The 27,007-nt window shown below is 47.2% G+C and overlaps 2 protein-coding genes across 2 annotated transcripts; one reads left to right on the top strand and one right to left on the bottom strand.

The window, feature by feature from the left end:
• Positions 1-695: 695 nt before the first annotated feature.
• On the top strand, positions 696-6,086 carry LOC123992513 (extracellular calcium-sensing receptor-like). The gene is made up of 10 exons (XM_046293710.1): positions 696-995; positions 1,723-1,856; positions 2,120-2,223; positions 2,991-3,170; positions 3,379-4,110; positions 4,321-4,530; positions 4,604-4,727; positions 4,855-5,048; positions 5,127-5,408; positions 5,512-6,086. The coding sequence occupies exons 1-10, from the start codon at positions 697-699 to the stop codon at positions 5,932-5,934; spliced, it is 2,682 nt and encodes an 893-aa protein (XP_046149666.1). The 5' UTR covers position 696; the 3' UTR covers positions 5,935-6,086.
• Positions 6,087-7,257: 1,171 nt separating this feature from the next.
• On the bottom strand, positions 7,258-14,771 carry LOC123992512 (extracellular calcium-sensing receptor-like). The gene is made up of 8 exons (XM_046293709.1): positions 13,252-14,771; positions 12,989-13,075; positions 12,469-12,735; positions 11,892-12,098; positions 11,466-11,738; positions 11,053-11,280; positions 9,024-9,147; positions 7,258-8,931 (listed from the first exon to the last, which is right to left on the bottom strand). The coding sequence occupies exons 1-8, from the start codon at positions 13,558-13,560 to the stop codon at positions 8,018-8,020; spliced, it is 2,409 nt and encodes an 802-aa protein (XP_046149665.1). The 5' UTR covers positions 13,561-14,771; the 3' UTR covers positions 7,258-8,017.
• Between the last annotated feature and the right edge of the window lie 12,236 nt (positions 14,772-27,007).

Here is a 27,007-nt window from a genome sequence, read left to right as displayed (position 1 = left end):
CCCCCTCCCTGCCTCTGTTTTTGTATCTTGCTGTGTGTGGATAATGGGATGTAATTGCTTGTGAAATGAGCAGTAAGGGAGATGAGAGAGAGAGCACCTGTGGCCATCTAAATCCTCAAACTATTATTTGGAGATTAAGTCACACTATCCCTTCAGTCCTGGTCCTTGTACCCCCGTCACCCTCCTTCCTCACCCCACCATACTTCCATGATTGGTGCAGCACAAAACTAAAAACATATTTTTGAAAAATTTAAAGTACCCCTGTCACCCTTGTCTCTAATCGTTTTGTGCTTTCCCTAACAGCAACACTCAGGAGGCCTGTGATTTAGGGTCTCAGTGTGTCATCTTGTTTACTCTGTGTCTTCTCTATGATCTCTGGTCATTATAAATACCCTCCCTTAACCTCCACTGGGCCAGATCAGAGGAGGCTGCTGCCAGACCAAGCGCTGGGAGATAGAGACTGGTCGACTACCCAAGCTTGTCTTCACCTGACGAAGAACCACTGAGGCTGATCTGTGCTACATAAAACATCTGGGAGCAAAGTCCATTAACTTTCCCCCACCAGGCTGGATGTAAAGACTGGGAGAATTTCTGATCATAATCTTTACACTCATTTTGACTCATCTGTATGTTTCATCATTACAACTGTGGTGTAGTTTTTCATGTTTTTTCAGTATTTAGAAATTACATTGGGACATGTTTTGGTCTGGTCAACTGCCTTCCTGTCTGTGTGTCCAGAGGAGCTCCCCCATGTCCCCCTGGTTCACCTGGCTGACACCGGCCATTCCCCTGCTACTGCCCTGGCTGGTCGGGGATGGGTCAGGGATGGTTCAGGCAACTGTGTGTTCACGGTGGGATCGTTCGGTTGGTCTGGATGACCGTAGTCTCTCCCAGGAAGGTGAAGTCGTGATCGGTGGTCTCATCCCCTTCCATAACCTCCCTCCTGCTCCAGACCTGAGCTTCAGCCAACCCCCTGACCTGCAGGCCTGTGTCAAGTAAGTTATTTAATTTATTTCTGTTCTCTAACTTTTTTTTATCACACTTTTCTTGCGTCTTTCTTTTCAAAGCATGTTGAAATGAGATTTTAATCCTTGTTTATTCTTTTGATGTAAGTCATTTTCTTTGATTTTGGAACAGCATTTAATTTTTAGCAGGACACTTTTCTTTCTTTATTTTCCTAGCCTTATTTTTGTTTTCATGTCAGACTTGATCTAAATGTTGTTCTCTTCAGAAGACTGGAAAATGGACCATTGTACTTTTTACACAGAATCTTAATCAATTAAAATTGAAATGCTAAATGTTTTGCTGTTGACACAGAATCATAATCACTTCAAAATGAATTGTAAAATTGTCTGCAAAACAATTTCAATCTTTGTTTTTGTCCAACTTCTCTCTTCAATTCTAATGTGTGTCATCTCAGAGAGAGAGACTGTATTTGCTGTAGCACAGTGCTCTATTTCTCTGAGTACAATGAGGCACGGCATATTTCTTGTAAATGCAAACACCTAAATAATATTGCTGTCACAGATTGTGGTATTTTTCCATCGTGTTCAGCATGAAATATATTTTTGTTGTGCTGTTTTATGTTGAATGTTGTTTCTCCTCACAATAAATTACATGAATCTGATTACAGGCTGACATCATCCTCAATTACACATGATGAATGTTTCTCTGTCATTCTCGCTCTCTCTCCTGTCTCGTGTTTCACATCCCTGCTCTCAGTTTCCAAGAGGAACCATTGCAATGGGCACATGCGCTGGTGTTTGCGGTGGACGAGATTAACCGTAACCCCTTCCTACTGCCGGGGGTTCGGCTGGGCTACCGTATCCTGGACAGCTGTAATCATCACCCCTGGAGCCTGCGAGGGGCACTGTCCCTGGTGTCAGGGGGGAACATCAGATGTGAAACTACAGAGATTTATAACCTCAAATGTAATTTTAACCACTAACCTCAACCTCATCTTTACCTAAAATGAAAATGTAATGAAATGTACTTGCCAAATAGCCAATAATATTGTGGAGATCCTACACTAAATTAATAACAAATATTGTAGTTCATGTAGTTGGTATCATGTGGTTCTGATTAAACATCCATGTTATGGGTATTCTGTCCTGTCCAGCACGGCCATCTAGTGACTGCCCTGTTCCTCTGGTCATTGGTGATGCATCGTCCACTCAGACCATCATCCTGGCCAGGACCCTGGGGCCTCTCTCTGTGCCTGTGGTCAGTCTCTCTCCACACAACCAGAAAGTGCAATGGCTAGAACAATTGCCATAATACTTTAATTCCTCATATTTCAGATAGTCCAGAATTGAATGAGATATTTTTTGAGGGTATTTGGTATTTCATAAAAACATATTGATGTGATTGTGTCCTTAGTCTCTCTCTCAACAACCAGGTTATATACTGAGTGGACAAAACTTTAGGAACAGCTGCTCTTCTATGACATAGACTGACCCAGTGAATCCAAGTGAAAGCTAAGATCCCTTATTGATGTTACTTGTTAAATCCACTTCAATCAGTGTAGATGAAGGGGAGGAGACAAGTTAAAGAAGGATTTCAAATATGTTTTTTAAGCCTTGAGAAAATTGAGACATGGATTGTGTATAATGGCCATTCAGAGGGTGAATGTGCAAGACAGAAGATTGTCAACGTGGTATGGTAGTAGGTGCCAGGCACACAGGTTTGTGTCAAGAACTGCAATGCCGTGTGTACCAAGAATGATTCACCGCATCCAGCCAACTTGAAACAACTGTGGGAAGCATTGGAGTCAACATGGACCAGCATCCCTATGGAACGCTTTCAACACCTTGTAGAGTCCATGCCCCAAAGAATTGAGGCTGTTTTGAGGGCAAATGGAAGGGCAACTCAAGGTGTTCTTAATGTTTTGTACACTCAGCTAGAAAGATTGTGATAATGCTTTTATTACTTATAATACATCTGGTCTGGTATTTAGTGAGAAATGATTGATTCAATGGCGTTGTCCTCAGATCAGTTACCAGGCCAGCTGTGGCTGTCTCAGTGACAGACAGGAGTTCCCTAACTTCTTCAGGACCATCCCCAGTGATGTCTACCAGGCCCTCACCATGGCCCGGCTCACCTGGCTCATGGGATGGACCTGGGTCGGGGCTATTGCTGTAGACAATGACTACGGTCGTCTGGCCATACAGGTGTTTCTTTATTTAACTTCACATTTGGTTTACGACTTTATAAATTCTTCCTCAGTTTACAGAAAAATAAATGCAGAATTTAATTTACATCACAAAACAATTGTATAGAAAACTGTATATTGTTTATTTACATTATCTTGAATACTGGATACTTAAAAAATATATTTTCATCAACTTAGTATCAGTTTTGTGACAATTTGATCCCCAGGTGTTTGAGGAAGAGATTCGGGGGACGGGGGTGTGCCTGGCGTTCTTTGAGACCCTCAATCGGGCGAACTTGGTGAGGGATGTGAAGCGAGCAGCAGACACGGTCCAGGCCTCGACAGCGCGGGTGATCCTGGTCTTCCTCTGGTACACTGACATGGGAGCGTTACTCCTGGAGCTGGGGAGGAGAAACATGACGGACAGGCAGTTTCTGGCCAGTGAGGCATGGAGCACCAGCGGACAGCTCCTGAGAAACCCCGCCCTCTTTAAAGTCGCTCAGGGTGTCGTGGGTGTGGCTATCCGCAGTGCACCCATTCCTGGCTTTGAGGCCCACCTTCGAAGTCTCAACCCCTTTCATCGTCCCGGAGATGTCCTGTTGAAGGAACTCTGGGAAACGGTGTTTGGGTGTAGCCCTGGAGCAGCACATGGACACGACACGTCTCTGCAACCCTCTCCCCTTCCTCCAACCCCCTCTGTGTCACTACCACACACCCCTCCTCCCACCTCCAGTTCCCCTCGTCCACGCCTGGCCTCCTGCAGTGGGGCAGAGACTCTGGAGGGGATACAGAGCCCCTTCACAGACACCTCCCAGCTGAGAATAACCTATAACATGTACCTGGCTGTGTATGCTGCAGCCCACGCCCTCCACAGCCTGCTGTCCTGCCCCCAGAGACACAGCCCTACCTGGGGCAGCAGCTTCACCTGCTCCCTTCCTTACAACATCAGCCCAGCGGAGGTACTCTCATCTATTGCCCCTGTTAATTAGACATGATTTGCAAACACAAATAAATCAGGGGGGGAATTGTTCATGCGAATGTAATCCTTTTTTGTTATTTAATATCAATAAATATTCATGTCCACTTAACAGTCACTATGGGGATATGTTTTGAGTTATTACATCATATTAACAGTGTAATGGTCATGTTTGTGTCTCCTCTCCTCCAAGCTGTTGCAGCACCTGAACCAGGTTAACTTCACCACTCCACTTGGGGAGCCGTTCTTCTTCCGGGGCGCGGACGTCCCTGCTGTGTACGACCTTGTGAACTGGCAGGCCACGCCTCAGGGGTTGCTCAAACTAGTCACAATTGGCCGTGTAGACGGGTCCAATCTCCTCATCAACCAATCAGCCATCCAGTGGAACACAGGATCTAATACAGTAAGAAAGACCATTTTTAAAACATGAAGTGAATGGTTTTGTTCAAATGAAATTATTTACATGGCATGTACAGGTGCCTGTGTCAGTGTGCAGTGACAGCTGTCCCCCAGGCACCCGTGTAGCCAGGAGGAAGGGGGAGCCTGTCTGCTGCTTCGACTGCATCTCCTGTTCTGAGGGAGAGGTCAGCAACACCACAGGTCAGTGAACTGAATATCATCGGCCTTCTCACATCACTGAGGTAGGTGGTTATTCCCACAGTCTGTTATGTGTTAATACTTACTTAAGACTTATTAGACTGAATAATTAATTATGCTTTTCTCCCAGGCTCTATGCAATGTGACAGGTGTCCTCTGGAGTTCTGGTCCAACAGCCATCGGACCGCCTGCATCCCTCGTCAGCTCGAGTTCCTCTCCTTCAATGACGTGATGGGCGTCACCCTGACCACTGTTGCCGTGTGCGGCGCTGTGGCAACAGTGGCTGTGTTTATGTTCTTTGTGTACCACCGCCACACCCCTCTGGTAAGAGCTTTAATAAAGTGTTAAATGGGATCATATTGAGTAATCTTACACGGTACCATGTGTGTGTAACCCTTCCAGGTGCGGGCCAACAACTCGGAGCTGAGCTTCCTGCTTCTCCTGTCACTCAAGCTCTGCTTCCTGTGTTCATTGGTGTTCATTGGCCGTCCCTCTGTGTGGGCGTGTCGTATCCGCCAGGCAGCATTTGGGGTCATCTTCGTGCTCTGTCTCTCCTGCCTCCTGGTCAAGACCATCGTGGTTCTGGCTGTGTTCCGCTCAGCCAGGCCCGGTGCTGGGCAGCTGATGAGGTGTTTTGGACCCGTTCAGCAGAGAGGGAGTGTCTTCCTCTTTACCAGTGTTCAGGTGAGCGCTTTAACATTAAAATAACTTCAAAGTCACCAAACTGAATTAATCAGTCATTTATAAGATATTTAAATTGTGTTTGTAATTGTGTTTGTAAATGCAGGTGATCATCTGTGCCGTGTGGCTGTCCATGAGCCCTCCCCTGCCTTACCGTGACCTAGGCCTCAAGGGGTCAAAGGTCATCCTGGAGTGTGAAGTGGGCTCTGTGGTTGGCTTCTCTCTGGTGCTGGGCTACATCGGCCTTCTGGCCTCCCTCTGTCTCCTCTTTGCCTTCCTGGCCAGGAAACTCCCAGACAACTTCAACGAGGCCAAGCTCATCACCTTCAGCATGCTGATCTTCTGTGCCGTGTGGATTTCATTCGTCCCTGCCTACATCAGCTCTCCTGGGAAGTACGCAGACGCTGTGGAGATATTCGCCATCTTAGCTTCCAGCTTTGGGTTACTGCTATGCATCTTCGCTCCGAAGTGTTACATCATCCTCCTGAGACCAGAGAGAAACACCAAGAAACACATAATGTCCAAATAGGAACCACCACGAAACACATGATGTCCAATTAGAAACAACCAAGAAACACATGATGTCCAATTAGAAACCACCAAGAAACACATGATGTCCAATTAGAAACCACCAAGAAACACATGATGTCCAATTAGAAACCACCAAGAAACACATGATGTCCATTTAGAAACCACCAAGAAACACATGATGTCCAATTAGAAACCATGATGTCCAAGAAACACATGATGTCCAATTAGAAACCACCAAGAAACACATGATGTCCAATTAGAAACCACCAAGAAACACATGATGTCCAATTAGAAACCACCAAGAAACACATGATGTCCAATTAGAAACCACCAAGAAACACATAATGTCCAATTAGAAACAACCAAGAAACACATAATGTCCAATTAGAAACCACCAAGAAACACATGATGTCCAATTAGAAACCACCAAGAAACACATGATGTCCAATTAGAAACCACCAAGAAACACATGATGTCCAATTAGAAACAACCAAGAAACACATGATGTCCAATTAGAAACCACCAAGAAACACATGATGTCCAATTAGAAACCACCAAGAAACACATGATGTCCAATTAGAAATCACCAAGAAAGATATTGCTGTCCAATTAGAAACCAGCAAGAAACACATGATGTCCAATTAGAAACCACCAAGAAACACATGATGTCCAATTAGAAACCACCAAGAAACACATGATGTCCAATTAGAAACCACCAAGAAACACATGATGTCCAATTAGAATCCACCAAGAAACACATGATGTCCAATTAGAAACCACCAAGAAACACATGATGTCCAATTAGAAACCACCAAGAAACACATGATGTCCAAATATTGTCATCTTTGTGTTTAGTTAATCACACCATCTCACTATAGTTCTGTATGGATAAACTTAACAAAGAATGACATGATACACTGTATAATACTTACCAGCAAGTTACATATTTAACAGACAATACCTAAAGTTGATGGACACAAATGAACAGGACTTTTCTACCCTGCTGGTAGTGTATGTTTCTAATGATTCAACAGTGAGTCAGCAGTGAATCAACACGGAGTAAGTCTTCCTCTGAATCACAGTATGACTCTTCTTTTCAATAGACTTTAATGATATCCATTTCTCCCCTGAAAGTCAGTTCTGAAAACAAATCAGTTTACTTAGATATGGTTAATGAAAAATGTTGTTTTATCCTTTCACATTTTATGAGGTGTGTAACTCTCTATTCCAATATGACACAGTTTCCTCATTTTTTAATAAAATATATCGCTAAATTTCAACTGTTCAATAAAAACACATTCTGCAACTCCTTTCAGGTCAAACTGTTTTATTAAATGAAAATGTGCATTAATGAATAATTCATTCATTGGTGAATAAGTGTGGCAGCAGAATCCTTGAGAAGGAACAGGGAAGTTAAGCTGTTCCACACAATGTGATGATTAAATTGAAAGCTTTTCAATGCAGAAACCCACTTATTGGGGATAACCTATCCCATAGAAGATTAAAGCCACGCACACAGACAAATTAAATACATTCAAAGCCTACTTAACAGGCCAAGGAAATAATATTTAGTCACAGAACATCATAATTATAACCAATAACATGCTACTACACATCACTAGAGAGCTAACAAAACAATAAATCTCTTTGATTTCATTTATTGCCATCAAACGACAAACAGAAGTGGATACTAAAAGTAGCTACTTCAAACTATTTGAGACCATCAAACTCTGTTACTATACATTTCTCCTTTCCTTTCTTTGCATGGCAGAGTGTGAAGCAAATCCCTAGCAGGCATAGTACCTCCACCTAGTGTTCATATATCAGATCAGCACAGAGGACATGAAGAAGACGAGGAGAGGAATCCACTGTAAACTGCTGTTATGGTATTGAGCCTATGGGAGAATCTCAATTACATTTCCGTGATTCCTTGTGTCCTCTCTCCTCGGTCTCCTTTTCAAAACCCAATGAACGAGAAGGTTAGATATCCCGCCCCCCCTGACCTTCTAATCTAATTGGTTTTGAGATGAAAGCGAGGAGAGAGGATGTGAGTAATCAAGGAAATGGAACGAAGATTCTCCCTATGTCTTGGTTGAGGCCCGGCCCATCAGAGCCTTCTTGGTGTTCCTCTCTGGCCTCAGCAGGATGATGTAACACTTTGGGCCGAACAGAGCCACCAGGATGCCAAAGCTGGAAGCTAAGATGGCGAATATCTCCACAGCATCTGCATACTTCCCAGGAGAGCTGATGTAGGCAGGGACGAAGGATATCCAGACAGCACAGAAATTCAGCATGCTGAAGGTGATGAACTTGGCCTCGTTGAAGTTGTCTGGAAGATTCCTTGCCAGGAAAGCCAAGAGGAAGCTAAGGAACGCCAGGAGGCCGATGTAGCCTAACAACGCTCCGAACCCTGCTACCGACCCCACCACACACTCATATACAATCTTATCATTATGGTAGCGCGTGTTTTTGTATGGAGTTGGAGAGGCTGAAACCAGCCAGGCTGTGCAGATAGCAGCCTGGAATGAGGTGAGAACCAGGACTGTTCCTCTCTGCTGCCCAGCACCAAACCACTTCAGGCTGGAATTGCCCCCGGGCTTAGAGGTCCTGAACACAGCCAGCACCACCATTGTCTTCACCAGTATACAGGAGACACAGAGAACAAAGCTGATACCAAATGCTGCATGCCTCAGCTGACACGTCCAGAGCCGGGGCCGGCCAATGAACAGCAGCGAGCACAGGAAGCAGAGTTTGAGTGACAGCAGAAGTAGGAAGCTGAGCTCAGAGTTGTTGGCCTTGACAACAGGTGTGTTCCGGTAGCGGGTGAAGATTCCGAGGACCACTGCACAGATGAGGGCTCCTAGCAATGAGGCGGTCATCAAGGAGATTCCCAGTGCTTCCTGGTAGGAGAGGAACTCAACCCTCTTAGGGATGCAGAGGTCACGCTCCGGGCTGGACCAGAAGTCCTCTGGACACCTCGAGCACTTGGCCGAGTCTGACAGAAATGCATACATAGAAATTGTGGATAACATTTTCTCCAGCCCCACACCACACTCAAATTCTTTAAATAATATTAATTTCACTGACCTGTGGTGTTGCTGACCTCTCCCTCAGCACAGGAGATGCAGTCGAAGCAGCAGACAGGCTCCCCCTTCTTCCTGGCTACACGGGTGCCTGGGGGACAGCTCTCACTGCACACTGATCGTGGAGGCTATAATGACGAAGGTGAGGGGGAATTTAAGCTTTATTTATCTAGGCAAGTCAGTCAAAGAACAATTTTTTTTTACAAAGATGACCAAGGAGGGAGAATCAGACTTTAATATGCCCATAATTATACACCCATAATTATACACCCATGTTTATACACCCATGTTTATACACCCATATTTATACACCCATGTTTAATGCTTCTTTGCCTTCCACTGGTATAATTTGACACTGTTTCTGTTGCAGTAGTGAAATATAACTACAGTTGAAGTGGGAAGTTTACATACACTTAGGTAGGAGTCATTAAAACTTGTTTTTCAACCACCCCACAAATGTCTTGTTAACAAACGATAGTTTTGGCAAGTCGGTTAGGACATCTACTTTGTTCATGACAAGTCATTTTTCCAACAATTGTTTACAGACAGATTTTTTCTCTTATAATTCACAGTATCATAATTCCTGTTGGTCAGAAGTTTATATTCACTAAGTTAACTGTGCTTTTAAACAGCTTGGAAAATTCCAGAAAATTATGTCATGGCTTTAGAAGCTTCTGATAGGCTAATTGACATCATTTGAGTCAATTGGACGTGTACCTTTTTATGTATTTCAAGGCCTACCTTCACACTCTGTGCCTCTTTGCTTGACATCATGGGAAAATCAAACGAAATCAGCCAAGACCTCAGATTTTTTTTTGTAGATCTCAAAAACTCTGATTCATCCTTGGGAGCAATTTCCAAATGCCTGAAGGTACCACCTTCATCTGTACAAACAATAGTACGCAAGTATAAACACCATGGGACCACGCAGCCGTCATCCTGCTCAGGAAGGTTCTGTCTCCTAGAGATGAAGGCACTGTGGTGCGAAAAATCAAAATCAATCCCAGAACAACAGCAAAAAACCTTGTGAAGATGATGGAGGAAACAGGTACAAAAGTATCTATATCCACAGTAAAACGAGTCCTATATAGACATATCCTGAAAGGACACTCAGCAAGGAAGAAGCCACTGCTCCAAAACCACCATAAAGAAGCCAGACTACGGTTTCCAACTGCACATGGGGACAAATCGTACTCTTTGGAGAAATGTCCTCTGTTCTGATGAAACATTAATAGAACTGTTTGGCCATAATGACCATCGTTATGTATGGATGAAAAAGGGGGAGGCTTGCAAGCCGAAGAACACCTTCGCAACCGTGAAGCACGGGTGTGGCAGCATTATGTTGTAGGGGTGAGGTTGCTGCAGGAGCGACAGGTGCACTTCACAAAATAGACTGCATTATGAGGTAGTAAAATTACGTGGATATATTGGAGCAACATCTCAAGACATCAGTCAGGAAGTTAAAGCTTGGTCGCAAATGGGTCTTCCAAATGGACAATGACTCCAGCATACTTCCAAAGTTGTTGCAAAATGGCTTAAGGACAACAAAGTCAAGGTATTGGAGTGGCCATCACAAAGCCCTGACCTCAATCCTATAGAACATTTACGGGCAGAACTGAAAAAGCATTTGCGAGCAAGGAGGCCTACAAACCCGACTCAGTTACACCAGCTCCATCAGAAGAAATGGGCCAAAATTCACCCAGATTATTGTGGAAAGCTTGTGGAAGGCCACCCAAAATATTTGACCCAAGTTAAACAATTTGAAGCCAATGCTACCAAATACTAATTGAGTGTATGTAAACTTCTGACCCACTGGGAATGTTATGAATGAAATAAAAGCTGAAAAAATGTTTCTCTCTCCTCTTATCCTGACATTTCACATTCTTAAAATAAAGTGGTGATCCTAACTGACCTAATTCAGGGAATTTATATGAGGATTAAATGTCAGGAATTGTGAAAAACTGAGTTTAAATGTATTTGGATTAAGGTGAATGTAACTTCTGACTTCAACTGTATATAACTTTACAAATAACCTTTTTTGACTCAAAGTTCCAAAAAATTCTGTCCTCGTCCAGTGTGAGCTCTTGTCCTGCGGGGGCTGATTCGTCCATCACACCCACATTCTCCACCTGAACGCTCCCATCCTGGAGCCACACCCAGTTCATGATGTCATAGATGGCCAGGGCATCCCCGTTGCCATCGAAAGAAACGCGATCACCTAACCCTGTGGTGAACTTAACCCTCTCCAGGTAATAGACCAGCTGGTCAGAGGAGGGGGATGGAGGGATGGAGGGAACAGAGGGAAGAGAGGAAAGAGGAGGAGTTTATGTAGACAAAAGACAGTATGAAGTAAGGGAACCTTGACTTAGAAAATAGGAAAAGGAAGTAAACAGTTGGCAAAGTTTACATCTGCATCTGTTTGTGTGTGATTGTGTGTGTGTCCCACCTGCCAGGGTTCCAGTCTCCCTAGACTGGCACAGCTGTGCCCACTGAAAGGTCCTCTCCCTGGCACACACTGCAGAAGGTCATGCAGGGCATGGGCCAGGGCGTACACTGCCTTATACGCGCTATACTCCGGCCTGAGCTCAGACACATCCCCATAGTTGGTCTCCACATCCCTCAGGTCCTCCTGACCTGTACATACATCACCCCCAGCCTCCACCCAACCTGCTGTGGGCTCCAACCTGCACCCAAACACAGCCTCCCAGAACTGTCTCACCTTATCAGAACAGAGAAAGGAATGTTTTAGAGGAACACTAGTTTTTTTCTTCTGTATTGTAGAATTTATAGGCAAAGTAGCCCTTTAAATGTTTTAAACCTAATGTATAAAGTAATTAAATAAATTGTTGGAGTTAAAAGACAACTACTTCACCATGTTGTTTCCAGGGTTATTGTCAGGATGGTCGTTGGGGCGGATGCTACGCAGGAAGTCCCTGAGGCCGGGAATCTCTCCACGACGGATGGCGATACCCAGGGTACCCCCCAGGTAGGGCATGAGACGGGGGGTGTGAAACACAGAGGAGGAGGACCAGGCTTCACTGGCAATCCACTGGAGACCCTTCACATTCTGCACCACCACCTTGTAAAACAGGTTTTATACTTTATAATCAGACAACCCCAATGGTAATACTCTGTAACACTTTTATACACTGTTGTGTGTGAGAGGGGAAACATCCTACAGCTGTTATGGCTGTTATGGCTGTTAGGGCTGTAGAATGCATTTGATGATAGTATGAGGAAAATACGTGCTTACTATGACTGTGATATGTGGGTGTCCCCCCAAGTTATCTTAGGATGGATGCACTAACTGTCCAGGGACACCGATATGTAAAACATTTTCACTCATCACTGACTGTAAGTGTCTCTGGATTAGAGCCTCTGATACTAAAATGTGAATGTATTGTAAGAGTTATTGTAAATCAACTGTCAAGATAAAATAATCTCTGAACCTCATCCACCAGAGGGAGCAGGTAGGCCTCGACGGAGAACACCACCACCACACGAGCAGAGGAGCTCTTGATCTCTCCCACGATCCTCTGCAGCTCAGTGGGGCGGTTGTCTTTGGGCAGGACCTGGGAATAGGCCACACAGCCCCCTGACTCGGCCAGGCTTGAGTGGAAGGACCGGGCAGCATGAACTCCGTAGTCATCATCACTGAACACCAGTCCCACCCAGGTCCAACCCAACCGACGTAGGATCTGGATCATGGCTCGCACCTGAGATCACATCAACAGAGATTAGACATTACTGGTGTTATTACAGAGACTGGAGAGTATAGAGAGATCAACATAAACTACAAACATTATTTTTGTCACCTTTTATTTAACCTTATCTAGTCTTTTTAAAATTATTATTTACCCTTATATTTAACTGTAATGCCATTACACAGTATGAAGTGTATAGTGAGTATACATGGGAGCTGACGGTTCACTGTGTAATTATGTCATTGTAGCCTTCTTAGAGACAGACCTGGAAGGCGTCACTGGGGATGGTTCTGAAGAAGGATGGGTATTTTCCCCGGTCGCTCAGACAGGAACACGTGGCGTAATGACTCACCTGAGGGAAAGAAATATATAATGATTATTTTGTTATTCTTCAATGTATTAATATAATAGTAATGTTTCATGCCTAGACACATGTAAGACCTCGTGTTTCTCACTCAAAGTGGGGTTTTAGAATACAAGAAGGATATTTCCAATAGTGTTGTCATCTTTCTATTCTTTCTGATTTACCATGGGAACCCGGAACAGCCCTAGGACACTGGAGATGGCGATGGAGTGTGTGGACCCTGGGTCTCCCACAATCCCTAGCACCGGGGGTGACCCAGAACAAGTCTCATCCAATAAGAACTCTTTCTCTGTCCCACTGGCCAATGACATGGCAGCACGGAGCGATACGCCCAACTTCTGGCAGTTGTCGTAGAGTTGGTATCCGAGTGTGATGTTTGGCAGAAGGTCAGGGTTTCTGTTGATCTCATGTACAGCAAACGCCATAGTCTGGGCCTGCTGGAAACCAAAACTGGTAAAACTGAAAAGGAACATTCAATCAATTTGTAAATGTTTTAAATCGCTCTAGAGGTGTTGAACCCTGTGCACCTCTTAAGTGGTGCGTGAGAGAGTGTTGTCATAAGGGGTTGAGAGGAGAAAACAAGTTACTTTTGTCAAGGATAGATAATAAAATAGCTTTATCTTAAAGGTACATTTGCTTAGAAAACAGGAATGATGATTGAAAACAATGGAATACACACGATTTATTCACATATATTTTGAAACCGCAATGTACTATTCACCAATGTAACAAGAACCCAGTAGGTCTCCGGCACCAGGGTTGGTTAACACTGATCATAGTGAGGCTTCTTATAGTAGGGATGTCTATCTGTCCTTTTTAGGAGAGGTGCAGACACACATCCAGTCCAGTCCAGTCCAGTAGATGAATACTCACCCCTCACAGTAGAGCTGCTGGGGTTCTGATGTGAAAGATAGCTCAGGGAACACAGTGAAGTAGTGGACCTCAAACAGACCTCCCAGAATCACATCACCCTTCTGGTACATCCCATTCAGACTGAACTGCTCCCGCAGACGACAGGACGAGGAAGTGGACGAGGCAGAGGAGTAGTTCAATAGAAGGCTCAGAGATGAGGAGTTCAGTATCATGACTATAGATAGGTAAAGGTTAATATATTGCCTGAACCTCATATCTGTACTCTGTCTCTCCCCGTCTCTCTCTTGCTTACTCTCTCTCCCTCTCTTTTATATTGCCAGCGGAGGTTGACACTGTGAAGCAGGGAGAGGAGTGGAAGGGGGAGGGAGTTGGGGGGGGGGGTGGCAGGGGGTATGCAGGGTGGAGGGATTGCAGGGGTAGGGGAGGGTTGTTAGGGGGAGGGGGTCAGAGTTGCAGGTAGGAGCTGAAACGTAGGAGTGTCAGAGAGAGACGATATGTGAACTGTTGCCACACGAAAAGTGCAACCAGGGAAGAACAAATACCATTCTACATACAACACATATTCGTGTTTATTTATTTTCCCTTTTGAGCTTTATCTATTAGCACATCGTTACAACACTGTATAGAGACATTATGACATTTGAAATGTCTCTGTTCCTTTGAAACTTTTCTGAGTTAAAATTTTTTATTTCACTTTTGTTTATTATCTTTTTCACTTGCTTTGGCAATGTGCTCATATAATACCAATGCCAATAAAACCTTTCGAATTTAATTGAAATTGAAAGAACACACCTCCAAGTTATTCCACCATGTGTCCTGTAGGTGAACTGTTTTTCTCCCTCTCTCTCTCTCTCCCTCCCCCTCCCCCTCCCCCTCCTCTCTCTCTCTCTCTCTCTCTCTCTCTCTCTCTCTCTCTCTCTCTCTCTCTCTCTCTCTCCTCTCTCTCTCTCTCTCCCTCTCTCTCCCTCTCTCTCCCTCCCTCTCCCTCTCTCTCCCTCTCCCTCTCCCTCTCCTCTCCTCTCTCCTCTCTCTCTCCCTCTCCCCTCTCCCTCTCCCTCTCCCTCTCCCTCTCTCTCTCCCTCTCCCTCTCCCTCTCCCTCTCCCTCTCCCTCTCCCTCTCCCTCTCCCTCTCCCTCTCCCCCTCTCTCTCCCTCTCCCTCTCCCTCTCCCCTCTCTCTCTCCCTCTCTCTCTCCCTCTCCCTCTCCCCCTCTCTCTCTCCCTCTCCCTCTCCCTCTCCCCCTCTCTTTCTCTCTCTCCCTCTCCCTCTCCCTCTCCCTCTCTCTCTCCCTCTCCCTCTCCCTCTCCCTCTCCCCCTCTCTCTCCCTCTCCCTCTCCCTCTCCCCTCTCTCTCTCCCTCTCTCTCTCCCCTCTCCCTCTCCCTCTCTCTCTCCCTCTCCCTCTCCCTCTCCCCTCTCTTTCTCCCTCTCCCTCTCCCTCTCCCTCTCCCTCTCCCTCTCCCCTCCCTCTCCCTCTCCTCTCTCCCTCTCCCTCTCCCCCTCTCTCTCCCTCTCCCTCTCCCCCTCTCTTTCTCTCTCTCCCTCTCCCTCTCCCTCTCCCTCTCCCCCTCTCTCTCTCCCTCTCTCTCTCTCTCTCTCTCTCTCTCTCTCCCTCTCTCTCTCCCCCTCTCTCCCTCTCTCTCTCCCCCTTCACAGATGTACCAGTTTATTGCTTGGTGTCTGTTATTAAGGGGTCTTTAGCTCTAATAATGAGGCTGTGATGAATCAAGAGACACACACAGAGAAATCAAAATAAAATCAAATTTGATTGGTTGTGTACACATATTTTTCTAAATGTTATTGTGGGTGTAATGAAATGCTTATGTTCCAGCAGTGCAGTAACAATGCAAAACAATACAGGCAACAACAACAACAACAAGCAATTAGGAAGTGGTCTATTGCGCCGACAGAGATGGCCGCCTCGCTTTGCGTTCTTAGGAAACTATGCAGTATTATGTTTTTTGTATGTATTATTTCTTACACTGTTACCCCAATCTTAAGTCTTGTTACATACAGCTGGGAGGAACTAGTGGATATAAGAGAAACATCAACTTGCCAACATTATGACCAGAAATACGACTTTCCCGAAGCAGATCTATAAAGCTGCGTAGAAAGTGTTCATGATTTTTATTGTCAAGAATCACTCAAACAAAAATAACGAATACAAAACATTTCCGTCAGGCACAAATACTAAATGGAAAACAACACCCCACAAAACCCAAACAGAAATGACAATTTATATATGATCCCCAATCAGAGACAATGATAGACTGCTGCCTCTGATTGGGAACCACACTAGGCAAAACAACAAAGAAATAGAAAACTCCCACCCGAGTCACACCCTGACCTAACCAAACATAGAGAATAAATAAGGGTCTCTAAGGTGAGGGTGTAACAGACTGCTGGAGGCTCCCGACTGCGGACCGTCGCTGGAGGCTCCGGACTGCGGACCGTCGCTGGAGGCTCCGGACTGCGGACCGTCGCTGGAGACTCCGGATTGGTAACCCTCGCTGAAGACTCTGTACTGGGAACCCTCGCTGAAGGCACTGGACTGGGAACCCTCGCTGAAGTCGCTCTGGATAAGAGCGTCTGCTAAATGACTTAAATGTAAATGTAAATGTAAGGTTCTGGACTGGGAACCTTCACTGAAGGCTCTGGACTGGGAACCCTCGCTGAAAGCTCTGGACTTGGAACCCTCGCTGAAGGCTCAGTGCCATGGATCATCACTGGAGGCTCCGTGCCATGGATCATCACTGCAGGCTCCGGGCCATGGATCATCACTGGAGGCTTCGTGCCATGGATCATCACTGGATGCTTTGTACCATGGATCATCACAGGAGGCTTCGGGCCATGGATCATCACTGGATGCTTCGTACCATGGATCATCACAGGAGGCTTCGGGCCATGGATCATCATTGGAGGCTTCGTACGTGGAGCCGGACCAGGTCTCACCGAACTGAGGAGACGTACTGGAAGCCTGGTGCGGGGAGCTGCCACAACACATCCTGGCTCAGTGATTATGGAGAGCACGGGATTCACTGGGCTATGATGGAGACATAGTGCATAGAGCCGGCGCAGGTTATGCTGGGCCGTGGAGGCGCACTGGAGGTCTAGAGCGCAGAGCTGGCACAACGCATCCTGGCTGAATCCCCCCTGTAGCACGGAAAGTGCCGGGAGCTGGAACAGTTTGCACTGGGCTGTGCTGGCGAACTGGTGATACCGTGCGTAGAGCTAGTGCAGGATATCCTGGACCGAAGAGACGCACCGTAGGGCCAGGAGCACTGAGCCGGTGCAATCTGTCCCATTCTAGCACGGCAATTGCGGGGAGCTGGAACAGAGAGCACCGGGCTTTGAATGCATATGGGAGACACCGTGCGCATCACTGCATAACACGGTGCCTGACCAGTCACACGTTCCATACGGTAAGCACGGGGAGTTGGCTCAGGTTTAAACCCTACCTCTGCCAATCTCCCCATGTGCCGCCCCACCAAATTTGTTTTGGGGCTGCCTCTCGTGGGACTGGTTAGTTTGCAGTGGTTGGCTGAGGCGGACAGGGCTTTTGGTCACCTGAGGGCTCTGTTTGCCTCGGCTCCCGTGCTGGCCCATCCAGATCCCTCTTTGGCATTCATAGTGGAGGTGGATGCGTCCGAGGCTGGGATAGGAGCCGTGCTCTCTCAGCGCTCGGGTACGCCACCAAAGCTCCGCCCCTGTGTTTTCTTCCTGAGGAAGCTCAGCCCTGCGGAGCAAATCTATGACGTGGGGAACCGGGAGCTGTTGGCTGTCATCAGGGCTTTGAAGGCGTGGAGACATTGGCTTGAGGGGGCTAAATACCTTTTCTCATCTGGACTGACCACCAAAATCTGGAGTACATCCAGGCGGTGAGGAGACTGAAACCTAGCCAGGCAAAAACCCATTTTGTTTTCACCCTCTCCTACAGACCACGTTCCCATAACGTCAAGGCAGACGCACTGTCCCGGCTGTATGACACAGAGGAGCGTTCCATGGATCCCACCCTCATACTCCCGGCCTCCTGCCTGGTGGCGCCGGTAGTGTGGGAGCTGGACGCAGACATTGAGCAGGTGCTACGTGCAGAGCCCGCTCCCCTCCAGAGTCCCGCTGGGCGGAGGTACGTTCCGTCATCCGTCCGCGACCGGCTGATCTATTGAGCCCACATGCCACCCTCCTCTGGTCATCCATGCATCGGTCGGATGGTGTCCTGTCTGAGTGGGAAGTACTTGTGGCCCACTTTGGCTAAGGACGTGAGGGTTCATGTTGCCTCTTGCTCGGTGTGCGCTCAGTGTAAGGCTCCTAGGCATCTGCCCAGAGGTAAGTTACACCCCTTACCTGTTCCACAACGACCTTGGTCGCTCCTGTCGGTGGTCTTCCATACCGATCTACCTCCCTCACGGGGTAACATCACGTTCCTGGTCGTTGTGGACCGTTTTTCTAACTCCTGCCGTCTCCTCCCACTGCCCGGTTTCCCTAGAGCCCTACAGACTGTCGAGGCCTTGTTTACACGTTGCTTCCGGCACTATGGGGTGCCTGAGGACATAGTGTCTGATTGGGGTCCCCAGTTCACTTCAAGGGTCTGGAGGGCGTTCATGGAAGGTCTGGGGGCCTCGATCAGCCTTACCTCGGGTTTTCACTCCGAAAGTAACGGGCAGGTGGAGAGAGTTAACATGGATGTGGGTAGGTTTCTGAGATCTTATTGCCAGGACCGGCTGGGGGAATGGGCAGCGTTCGTGCCCTGCACAGAGATGGCCCAGAACTCGCTCCGCTACTCCTCCACTAACCTCTCCCCCTTCCAGTGCATACTGGGGTATCAGCCGGTTCTTGCTCCTTGGCAACAAAGTCAGACCAAGACTCCTGCGGGGGGTGACTGGTTCTGGCGTGCGGAGGAAACATGGGACGCCGCCCATGTTCACCTTCAGTGTACCGTGCTGCGCCAGAAAGCCTGCGCAGACCATCACCGCAGTGAGGCCCCAGAGGACCCGGTCTGGCTCTCGACCCCAAACCTGCCCCTCCGCCTACCCTACCGGAAGCTGTGTCAGTGGTTTGTGGGGCCATTTAAAGTTCTGAGGAGTCTGAACGAGGTGAGTTACAGGTTACAGCTTCCCCCTGATTACCATATTAACCCCTCGTATCATGTGTCTCTCCTCAGGACGGTGGTGACTGATTCACCATAGTGAAGGCGTAAACTCTGATTTTGTTTTTAGTTAGATAGGTATCTCGATTTCTTCTGACGAAGACGAGTAATTTAAAGGTTCTGAGGACCAATAGTAAGTGTTCATAGTTTTTTAAATAAACAAGGAACACTGAACAAAACAATAAATGTAAAGTAATCAAAACTGAAACAGTCCCGTGTGGCACAAACAATAACACGGAAAAATAAACACCCTCAAAAGTGAAACCAGGCTACCAAAGTATGATTCTCAATCAGGGACAACGATTGACAGCTGCCTCTGATTGAGAACCATACCAGACCAAACACAGAAAATCCCAAATTATAGAAAAAAAGAACATTGACAACCCGTCCATCTCACGCCCTGACCATACTAAGACAAAGACATAATAAAAACAAAAACATAATAAAATAACTAAGGTCAGAACGTGACAATATCAAATATATTGTTTAGGTTTTCTATTGGTAAGTTTGCACCTTCACTATTACAGTGCAACATTTTGTCCAGGAGGGATTTAATTTGTTGTTGCCTCTTTGGTTTTGGTAGGTTTCTACACTACTTTCCTTCCTTCTACAGCATTTCTTAATATATTCAGTTCCTTGGGCTTTGATGCCTCATGATTGAGCATAGCTCTGTTCAAGTAGAGTGTGATTTTATAGGGGTGTCAGTGGACTGACTGACAGAATGCTCTAAGAGACACTGGTTTGAGGTCAGTGATAAAGTTGTCTACACTGCTACTGCCAAGAGATGTGTCATGCTGGTGAATGAGGACCCAAAAGCGACTTGGCGAAAACAGAGTATTTAATCCAGAATAAACTTTACAAAACAAAAAGCATAATACTACACGTAAAGACGAGAACAGACTGGAGACTTGATCGAGAACTGCAGGTTGCCTCGGGAAGGCACTTGAACCTAGCAGACTCAGACACCTGCTCACCACGCAGCATCTGAGGGAAACACGACACGACAGGCAAAACATAGACACAGCACGGTGAATTATAAATGAGGATCCGACAGGGCAGGTACGGGAAACAAGGAGAGAAATAGGGACTCTAATCAGGGAAAAGGATCGGGAACAGGTGTGGGAAGACTAAATGATGATTAGGGGAATAGGAACAGCTGGGAGCAGGAACGGAACGATAGAGAGAAGAGAGAGCGAGAGAGTGAGAGAGGGAGGGGGAGAGAGAGGGATAGAAAGAGGGAAAGAACCTAATAAGACCAGCAGAGGAAAACGAATAGAATGGGAAGCACAGGGACAAGACATGATAATAAATGACAAAACATGACAGTACCCCCCCACTCACCGAGCGCCTCCTGGCGCACTCGAGGAGGAATCCTGGCGGCAACGGAGGAAATCATCAATGAGTGAACGGTCCAGCACGTCCCGAGACGGAACCCAACTCCTCTCCTCAGGACCGTAACCCTCCCAATCCACTAAGTATTGGTGACCCCGTCCCGAGAACGCATGTCCATGATCTTATGTACCTTGTAAATAGGTGCGCTCTCGACAAGGACGGGGAGGGGGAGGGAAGACGAACGGGGGTGCGAAGAAAAGGCTTAACACAGGAGACATGGAAGACAGGATGGACGCGACGAAGATGTCGCGGAAGAAGCAGTCGCACAGCGACAGGATTGACGACCTGGGAGACACGGAACGGACCAATGAACCGCGGAGTCAACTTACGAGAAGCTGTCGTAAGAGGAAGGTTGCGAGTGGAAAGCCACACTCTCTGGCCGCAACAATACCTAGGACTCTTAATCCTGCGTTTATTGGCGGCTCTCACAGTCTGTGCCCTGTAGCGGCAAAGTGCAGACCTCACCCTCCTCCAGGTGCGCTCACAACGTTGGACAAACGCTTGAGCGGAGGGAACGCTGGACTCGGCAAGCTGGGAAGAGAATAGAGGAGGCTGGTAACCCAGACTACTCTGAAACGGAGATAACCCGGTAGCAGACGAAGGAAGCGAGTTGTGAGCGTATTCTGCCCAGGGAGCTGTTCTGCCCAAGACGCAGGGTTTCTGAAAGAAAGGCTGCGTAGTATGCGACCAATCGTCTGATTGGCCCTCTCTGCTTGACCGTTAGACTGGGGATGAAACCCGGAAGAGAGACTGACGGACGCACCAATCAAACGACAGAACTCCCTCCAAAACTGTGACGTGAATTGCGGGCCTCTGTCTGAAACGGCGTCTAACGGGAGGCCATGAATTCTGAACACATTCTCGATAATGATTTGTGCCGTCTCCTTAGCGGAAGGAAGTTTAGCGAGGGGAATGAAATGTGCCGCCTTAGAGAACCTATCGACAACCGTAAGAATCACAGTCTTCCCCGCAGACAAAGGCAGACCGGTAATGAAGTCTAGGGCGATGTGAGACCATGGTCGAGAAGGAATGGGGAGCGGTCTGAGACGACCGGCAGGAGGAGAGTTACCCGACTTAGTCTGCGCGCAGTCCGAACAAGCAGCCACGAAACGGCGCGTGTCACGCTCCTGAGTCGGCCACCAAAATCGCTGGCGAATAGACGCAAGAGTGCCTCGAACACCGGGATGACCAGCTAACTTGGCAGAGTGAGCCCACTGAAGAACAGCCAGACGAGTGGAAACAGGAACGAAAAGGAGGTTACTAGGACAGCGCGCGGCGACGCAGTGTGCGTGAGTGCTTGCTTAACCTGTCTTTCAATTCCCCAGACTGTCAACCCGACAACACGCCCATAAGGAAGAATCCCCTCGGGATCAGTAGAAGCCACAGAAGAACTAAACAGACGGGATAAGGCATCAGGCTTGGTGTTCTTGCTACCCGGACGGTAAGAAATCACAAACTCGAAACGAGCGAAAAACAACGCCCAACGAGCTTGACGGGCATTAAGTCGTTTGGCAGAACGGATGTACTCAAGGTTCTTATGGTCTGTCCAAACGACAAAAGGAACGGTCGCCCCCTCCAACCACTCAAATCAAATCAAATCAAATTTTATTTGTCACATACACATGGTTAGCAGATGTTAATGCGAGTGTAGCGAAATGCTTGTGCTTCTAGTTCCGACAATGCAGTGATAACCAACAAGTAATCTAACTAACAATTCCAAAAAAAAACTACTGTCTTATACACAGTGTAAGGGGATAAGGAACATGTACATAAGGATATATGAATGAGTGATGGTACAGAGCAGCATACAGTAGATGGTATCGAGTACAGTATATACATATGAGATGAGTGTGTAGACAAAGTAAACAAAGTGGCATAGTTAAAGTGGCTAGTGATACATGTGTTACATAAGGATGCAGTCGATGTTGTAGAGTACAGTATATACATATGCATATGAGATGAATAATGTAGGGTAAGTAACATTATATAAGGTAGCATTGTTTAAAGTGGCTAGTGATATATATATATATATATATATATATATATATATATATATATATATATATATATATATATATATATATATATATATATATATATATATTTACATCATTTCCATCAATTCCCATTATTAAAATGGCTGGAGTTGGGTCAGTGTCAATGACAGTGTGTTGGCAGCAGCCACTCAATGTTAGTGGTGGCTATTTAACAGTCTGATGGCCTTGAGATAGAAGCTGTTTTTCAGTCTCTCGGTCCCAGCTTTGATGCACCTGTACTGACCTCGCCTTCTGGATGATAGCGGGGTGAACAGGCAGTGGTTCGGGTGGTTGATGTCCTTGATGATCTTTATGGCCTTTCTGTAACAACGGGTGGTGTAGGTGTCCTGGAGGGCAGGTAGTTTGCCCCCGGTGATGCGTTGTGCAGTCCTCACTACCCTCTGGAGAGCCTTACGGTTGAGGGCGGAGCAGTTGCCGTACCAGGCGGTGATACAGCCCGCCAGGATGCTCTCGATTGTGCATCTGTAGAAGTTTGTGAGTGCTTTTGGTGACAAGCCGAATTTTTCAGCCTCCTGAGGTTGAATAGGCGCTGCTGCGCCTTCTTCACGACGCTGTCAGTGTGAGTGGACCAATTCAGTTTGTCTGTGATGTGTATGCCGAGGAACTTAAAACTAGCTACCCTCTCCACTACTGTTCCATCGATGTGGATAGGGGTGTTCCCTCTGCTGTTTCCTGAAGTCCACAATCATCTCCTTAGTTTTGTTGACGTTGAGTGTGAGGTTATTTTCCTGACACCACACTCCAGGGCCCTCACCTCCTCCCTGTAGGCCGTCTCGTCGTTGTTGGTAATCAAGCCTACCACTGTTGTGTCGTCCGCAAACTTGATGATTGAGTTGGAGGCGTGCGTGGCCACGCAGTCGTGGGTGAACAGGGAGTACAGGAGAGGGCTCAGAACGCACCCTTGTGGGGCCCCCGTGTTGAGGATCAGCGGGGAGGAGATGTTGTTGCCTACCCTCACCACCTGGGGGCGGCCCGTCAGGAAGTCCAGTACCCAGTTGCACAGGGGGGGTCGAGACCCAGGGTCTCGAGCTTGATGACGAGCTTGGAGGGTACTATGGTGTTGAATGCCGAGCTGTAGTCGATGAACAGCATTCTCACATAGGTATTCCTCTTGTCCAGGTGGGTTAGGGCAGTGTGCAGTGTGGTTGAGATTGCATCGTCTGTGGACCTATTTGGGCGGTAAGCAAATTGGAGTGGGTCTAGGGTGTCAGGTAGGGTGGAGGTGATATGGTCCTTGACTAGTCTCTCAAAGCACTTCATGATGACGGAAGTGAGTGCTACGGGGCGGTAGTCGTTTAGCTCAGTTACCTTAGCTTTCTTGGGAACAGGAACAATGGTGGCCCTCTTGAAGCATGTGGGAACAGCAGACTGGTATAGGGATTGATTGAATATGTCCGTAAACACACCGGCCAGCTGGTCTGCGCATGCTCGGAGGGCGCGGCTGGGGATGCCGTCTGGGCCTGCAGCCTTGCGAGGGTTAACACGTTTAAATGTCTTACTCACCTCGGCTGCAGTGAAGGAGAGACCGCATGTTTCCGTTGCAGGCCGTGTCAGTGGCACTGTATTGTCCTCAAAGCGGGCAAAAAAGTTATTTAGTCTGCCTGGGAGCAAGACATCCTGGTCCGTGACTGGGCTGGATTTCATCTTGTAGTCCGTGATTGACTGTAGACCCTGCCACATGCCTCTTGTGTCTGAGCCATTGAATTGAGATTCCACTTTGTCTCTGTACTGACGCTTAGCTTGTTTAATAGCCTTACGGAGGAATAGCTGCACTGTTTGTATTCAGTCATGTTGCCAGACACCTTGCCCTGATTAAAAGCAGTGGTTCGCGCTTTCAGTTTCACGCGAATGCTGCCATCAATCCACGGTTTCTGGTTAGGGAATGTTTTTATCGTTGCTATGGGAACGACATCTTAGGACGCACGTTCTAATGAACTCGCACACTGAATCAGCGTATTCGTCAATATTTCCATCTGACGCAATACGAAACATGTCCCAGTCCACGTGATGGAAGCAGTCTTGGAGTGTAGAGTCAGCTTGTTCTGACCAGCGTTGGACAGACCTCAGCGTGGGAGCCTCTTGTTTTAATTTCTGTCTGTAGGCAGGGATCAGCAAAATGGAGTCGTGGTCAGCTTTTCCGAAAGGGGGCGGGGCAGGGCCTTATATGCGTCGCGGAAGTTAGAGTAACAATGATCCAAGGTTTTACCACCCCTGGTTGCGCAATCGATATGCTGATAAAATTTAGGGAGTCTTGTTTTCAGATTGGCTTTGTTAAAATCCCCAGCTACAATGAATGCAGCCTCCGGATAAATGTTTTCCAGTTTGCAAAGAGTTAAATAAAGTTCGTTCAGAGCCATCGATGTGTCTGCTTGGGGGGGATATATACGGCTGTGATTATAATCGAAGAGAATTCTCTTGGAAGATAATGCGGTCTACATTTGATTGTGAGGAATTCTAAATCAGGTGAACAGAAGGATTTGAGTTCCTGTATGTTTTCTTCATCACACCATGTCCCGTTAGTCATGAGGCATACGCCCCCTCCACTCTTCTTACCAGAGAGATGTTTGTTTCTGTCGGCGCGATGCGTGGAGAAACCCGTTGGCTGCACCGCCCTGGATAGCGTCTTCCCAGTAAGCCATGTCTCCGTAAAGCAGAGAACGTTGCAGTCTCTGATGTCCCTCTGGAATGCCACCCTTGCTCGGATTTCATCAACCTTGTTGTCGAGAGACTGGACATTGGCAAGAAGAATACTGGGAAGTGGTGCGCGATGTGCCCTTTTCCGGAGTCTGACCAGAACACCGCCGCGTTTCCCTCTTTTTCGGAGTCGTTTCCTTGGGTCGCTGCATGCGATCCATTCCGTTGTCCTGTTTGTAAGGCAGAACACAGGATCCGCGTCGCGGAAAACATATTCTTGGTCGTACTGATGGTGAGTTGACGCTGATCTTATATTCAGTAGTTCTTCTCGACTGTATGTAATGAAACCTAAGATGACCTGGGGTACTAATGTAAGAAATAACACGTAAAAAAACAAAAAACTGCATAGTTTCCTAGGAACGCAGGAACGCGAAGCGAGGCGGCCATCTCAGTCGGCGCCGTTCGCCTAGGGCTAAGCGGATGGTGAGCAGTTCACGGTTACCCACATCATAGTTGCGCTCAGATGGCGACAGGCGATGAGAAAAATAAGCGCAAGGATGAACCTTATCGTCAGACTGGAAGCGCTGGGATAGAATGGCTCCCACGCCTACCTCTGAAGCGTCAACCTCGACAATGAATTGTCTAGTGACGTCAGGAGTAACGAGGATAGGAGCGGACGTAAAACGTTCTTTTAGAAGATCAAAAGCTCCCTGGGCGGAACCGGACCACTTAAAACACGTCTTGACAGAAGTAAGAGCTGTGAGAGGGGCAGCAACTTGACCGAAATTACGAATGAAACGCCGATAGAAATTAGCGAAACCTAAAAGCGCTGCAACTCGACACGTGACCTTGGAACGGGCCAATCACTGACAGCTTGGACCTTAGCGGAATCCATCTGAATGCCTTCAGCGGAAATAACGGAACCGAGAAAAGTAACGGAGGAGACATGAAAAGAGCACTTCTCAGCCTTTACGTAGAGACAATTCTCTAAAAGGCGCTGTAGAACACGTCGAACGTGCTGAACATGAATCTCGAGTGACGGTGAAAAAATCAGGATATCGTCAAGATAGACAAAAACAAAGATGTTCAGCATGTCTCTCAGAACATCATTAACTAATGCCTGAAAAACAGCTGGCGCATTGGCGAGACCAAACGGCAGAACCCGGTACTCAAAATGCCCTAACGGAGTGTTAAACGCCGTTTTCCACTCGTCCCCCTCTCTGATGCGCACGAGATGGTAAGCGTTACGAAGGTCCAACTTAGTAAAGCACCTGGCTCCCTGCAGAATCTCGAAGGCTGATGACATAAGGGGAAGCGGATAACGATTCTTAACCGTTATGTCATTCAGCCCTCGATAATCCACTCAGGGGCGCAGAGTACCGTCCTTCTTCTTAACAAAAAAGAACCCCGCCCCGGCCGGAGAGGAAGAAGGCACTATGGTACCGGCGTCAAGAGACACAGATAAATAATCCTCGAGAGCCTTACGTTCTGGAGCCGACAGAGAGTATAGTCTACCCCGAGGAGGAGTGGTCCCCGGAAGGAGATCAATACTACAATCATACGACCGGTGAGGAGGAAGGGAGTTGGCTCGGGACCGACTGAAGACCGTGCGCAGATCATGATATTCCTCCGGCACTCCTGTCAAATCGCCAGGTTCCTCCTGAGAAGTGGGGACAGAAGAAATGGGAGGGATGGCAGACATTAAGCACTTCACATGACAAGATACGTTCCAGGATAGGATAGAATTACAAGACCAATTAATAGAAGGATTATGACATACTAGCCAGGGATGACCCAAAACAACAGGTGTGAAAGGTGAAC

Source organism: Oncorhynchus gorbuscha, linkage group LG13 (assembly GCF_021184085.1).
Source record: "Oncorhynchus gorbuscha isolate QuinsamMale2020 ecotype Even-year linkage group LG13, OgorEven_v1.0, whole genome shotgun sequence".
Lineage (NCBI taxonomy): Eukaryota > Metazoa > Chordata > Actinopteri > Salmoniformes > Salmonidae > Oncorhynchus > Oncorhynchus gorbuscha.
This window is presented reverse-complemented; position numbering and strand designations above follow the sequence as displayed.

Excerpts from the sequence above, each read along its gene's own strand:
- LOC123992513 (XM_046293710.1), top strand. The coding sequence starts at position 697 with ATGTTTTGGTCTGGTCAACTGCCTTCCTGTCTGTGTGTCCAGAGGAGC. Across the intron at positions 2,224-2,990 it reads GGCCTCTCTCTGTGCCTGTG|ATCAGTTACCAGGCCAGCTG; the intron begins GTCAGTCTCTCT and ends CGTTGTCCTCAG. Across the intron at positions 4,111-4,320 it reads ACAACATCAGCCCAGCGGAG|CTGTTGCAGCACCTGAACCA; the intron begins GTACTCTCATCT and ends CTCTCCTCCAAG.
- LOC123992512 (XM_046293709.1), bottom strand. The coding sequence starts at position 13,560 with ATGTTCCTTTTCAGTTTTACCAGTTTTGGTTTCCAGCAGGCCCAGACT. Across the intron at positions 11,739-11,891 it reads ATAACCCTGGAAACAACATG|GTGAGACAGTTCTGGGAGGC; the intron begins GTGAAGTAGTTG and ends TGTTCTGATAAG. Across the intron at positions 9,148-11,052 it reads GGAACTTTGAGTCAAAAAAG|CCTCCACGATCAGTGTGCAG; the intron begins GTTATTTGTAAA and ends TCGTCATTATAG.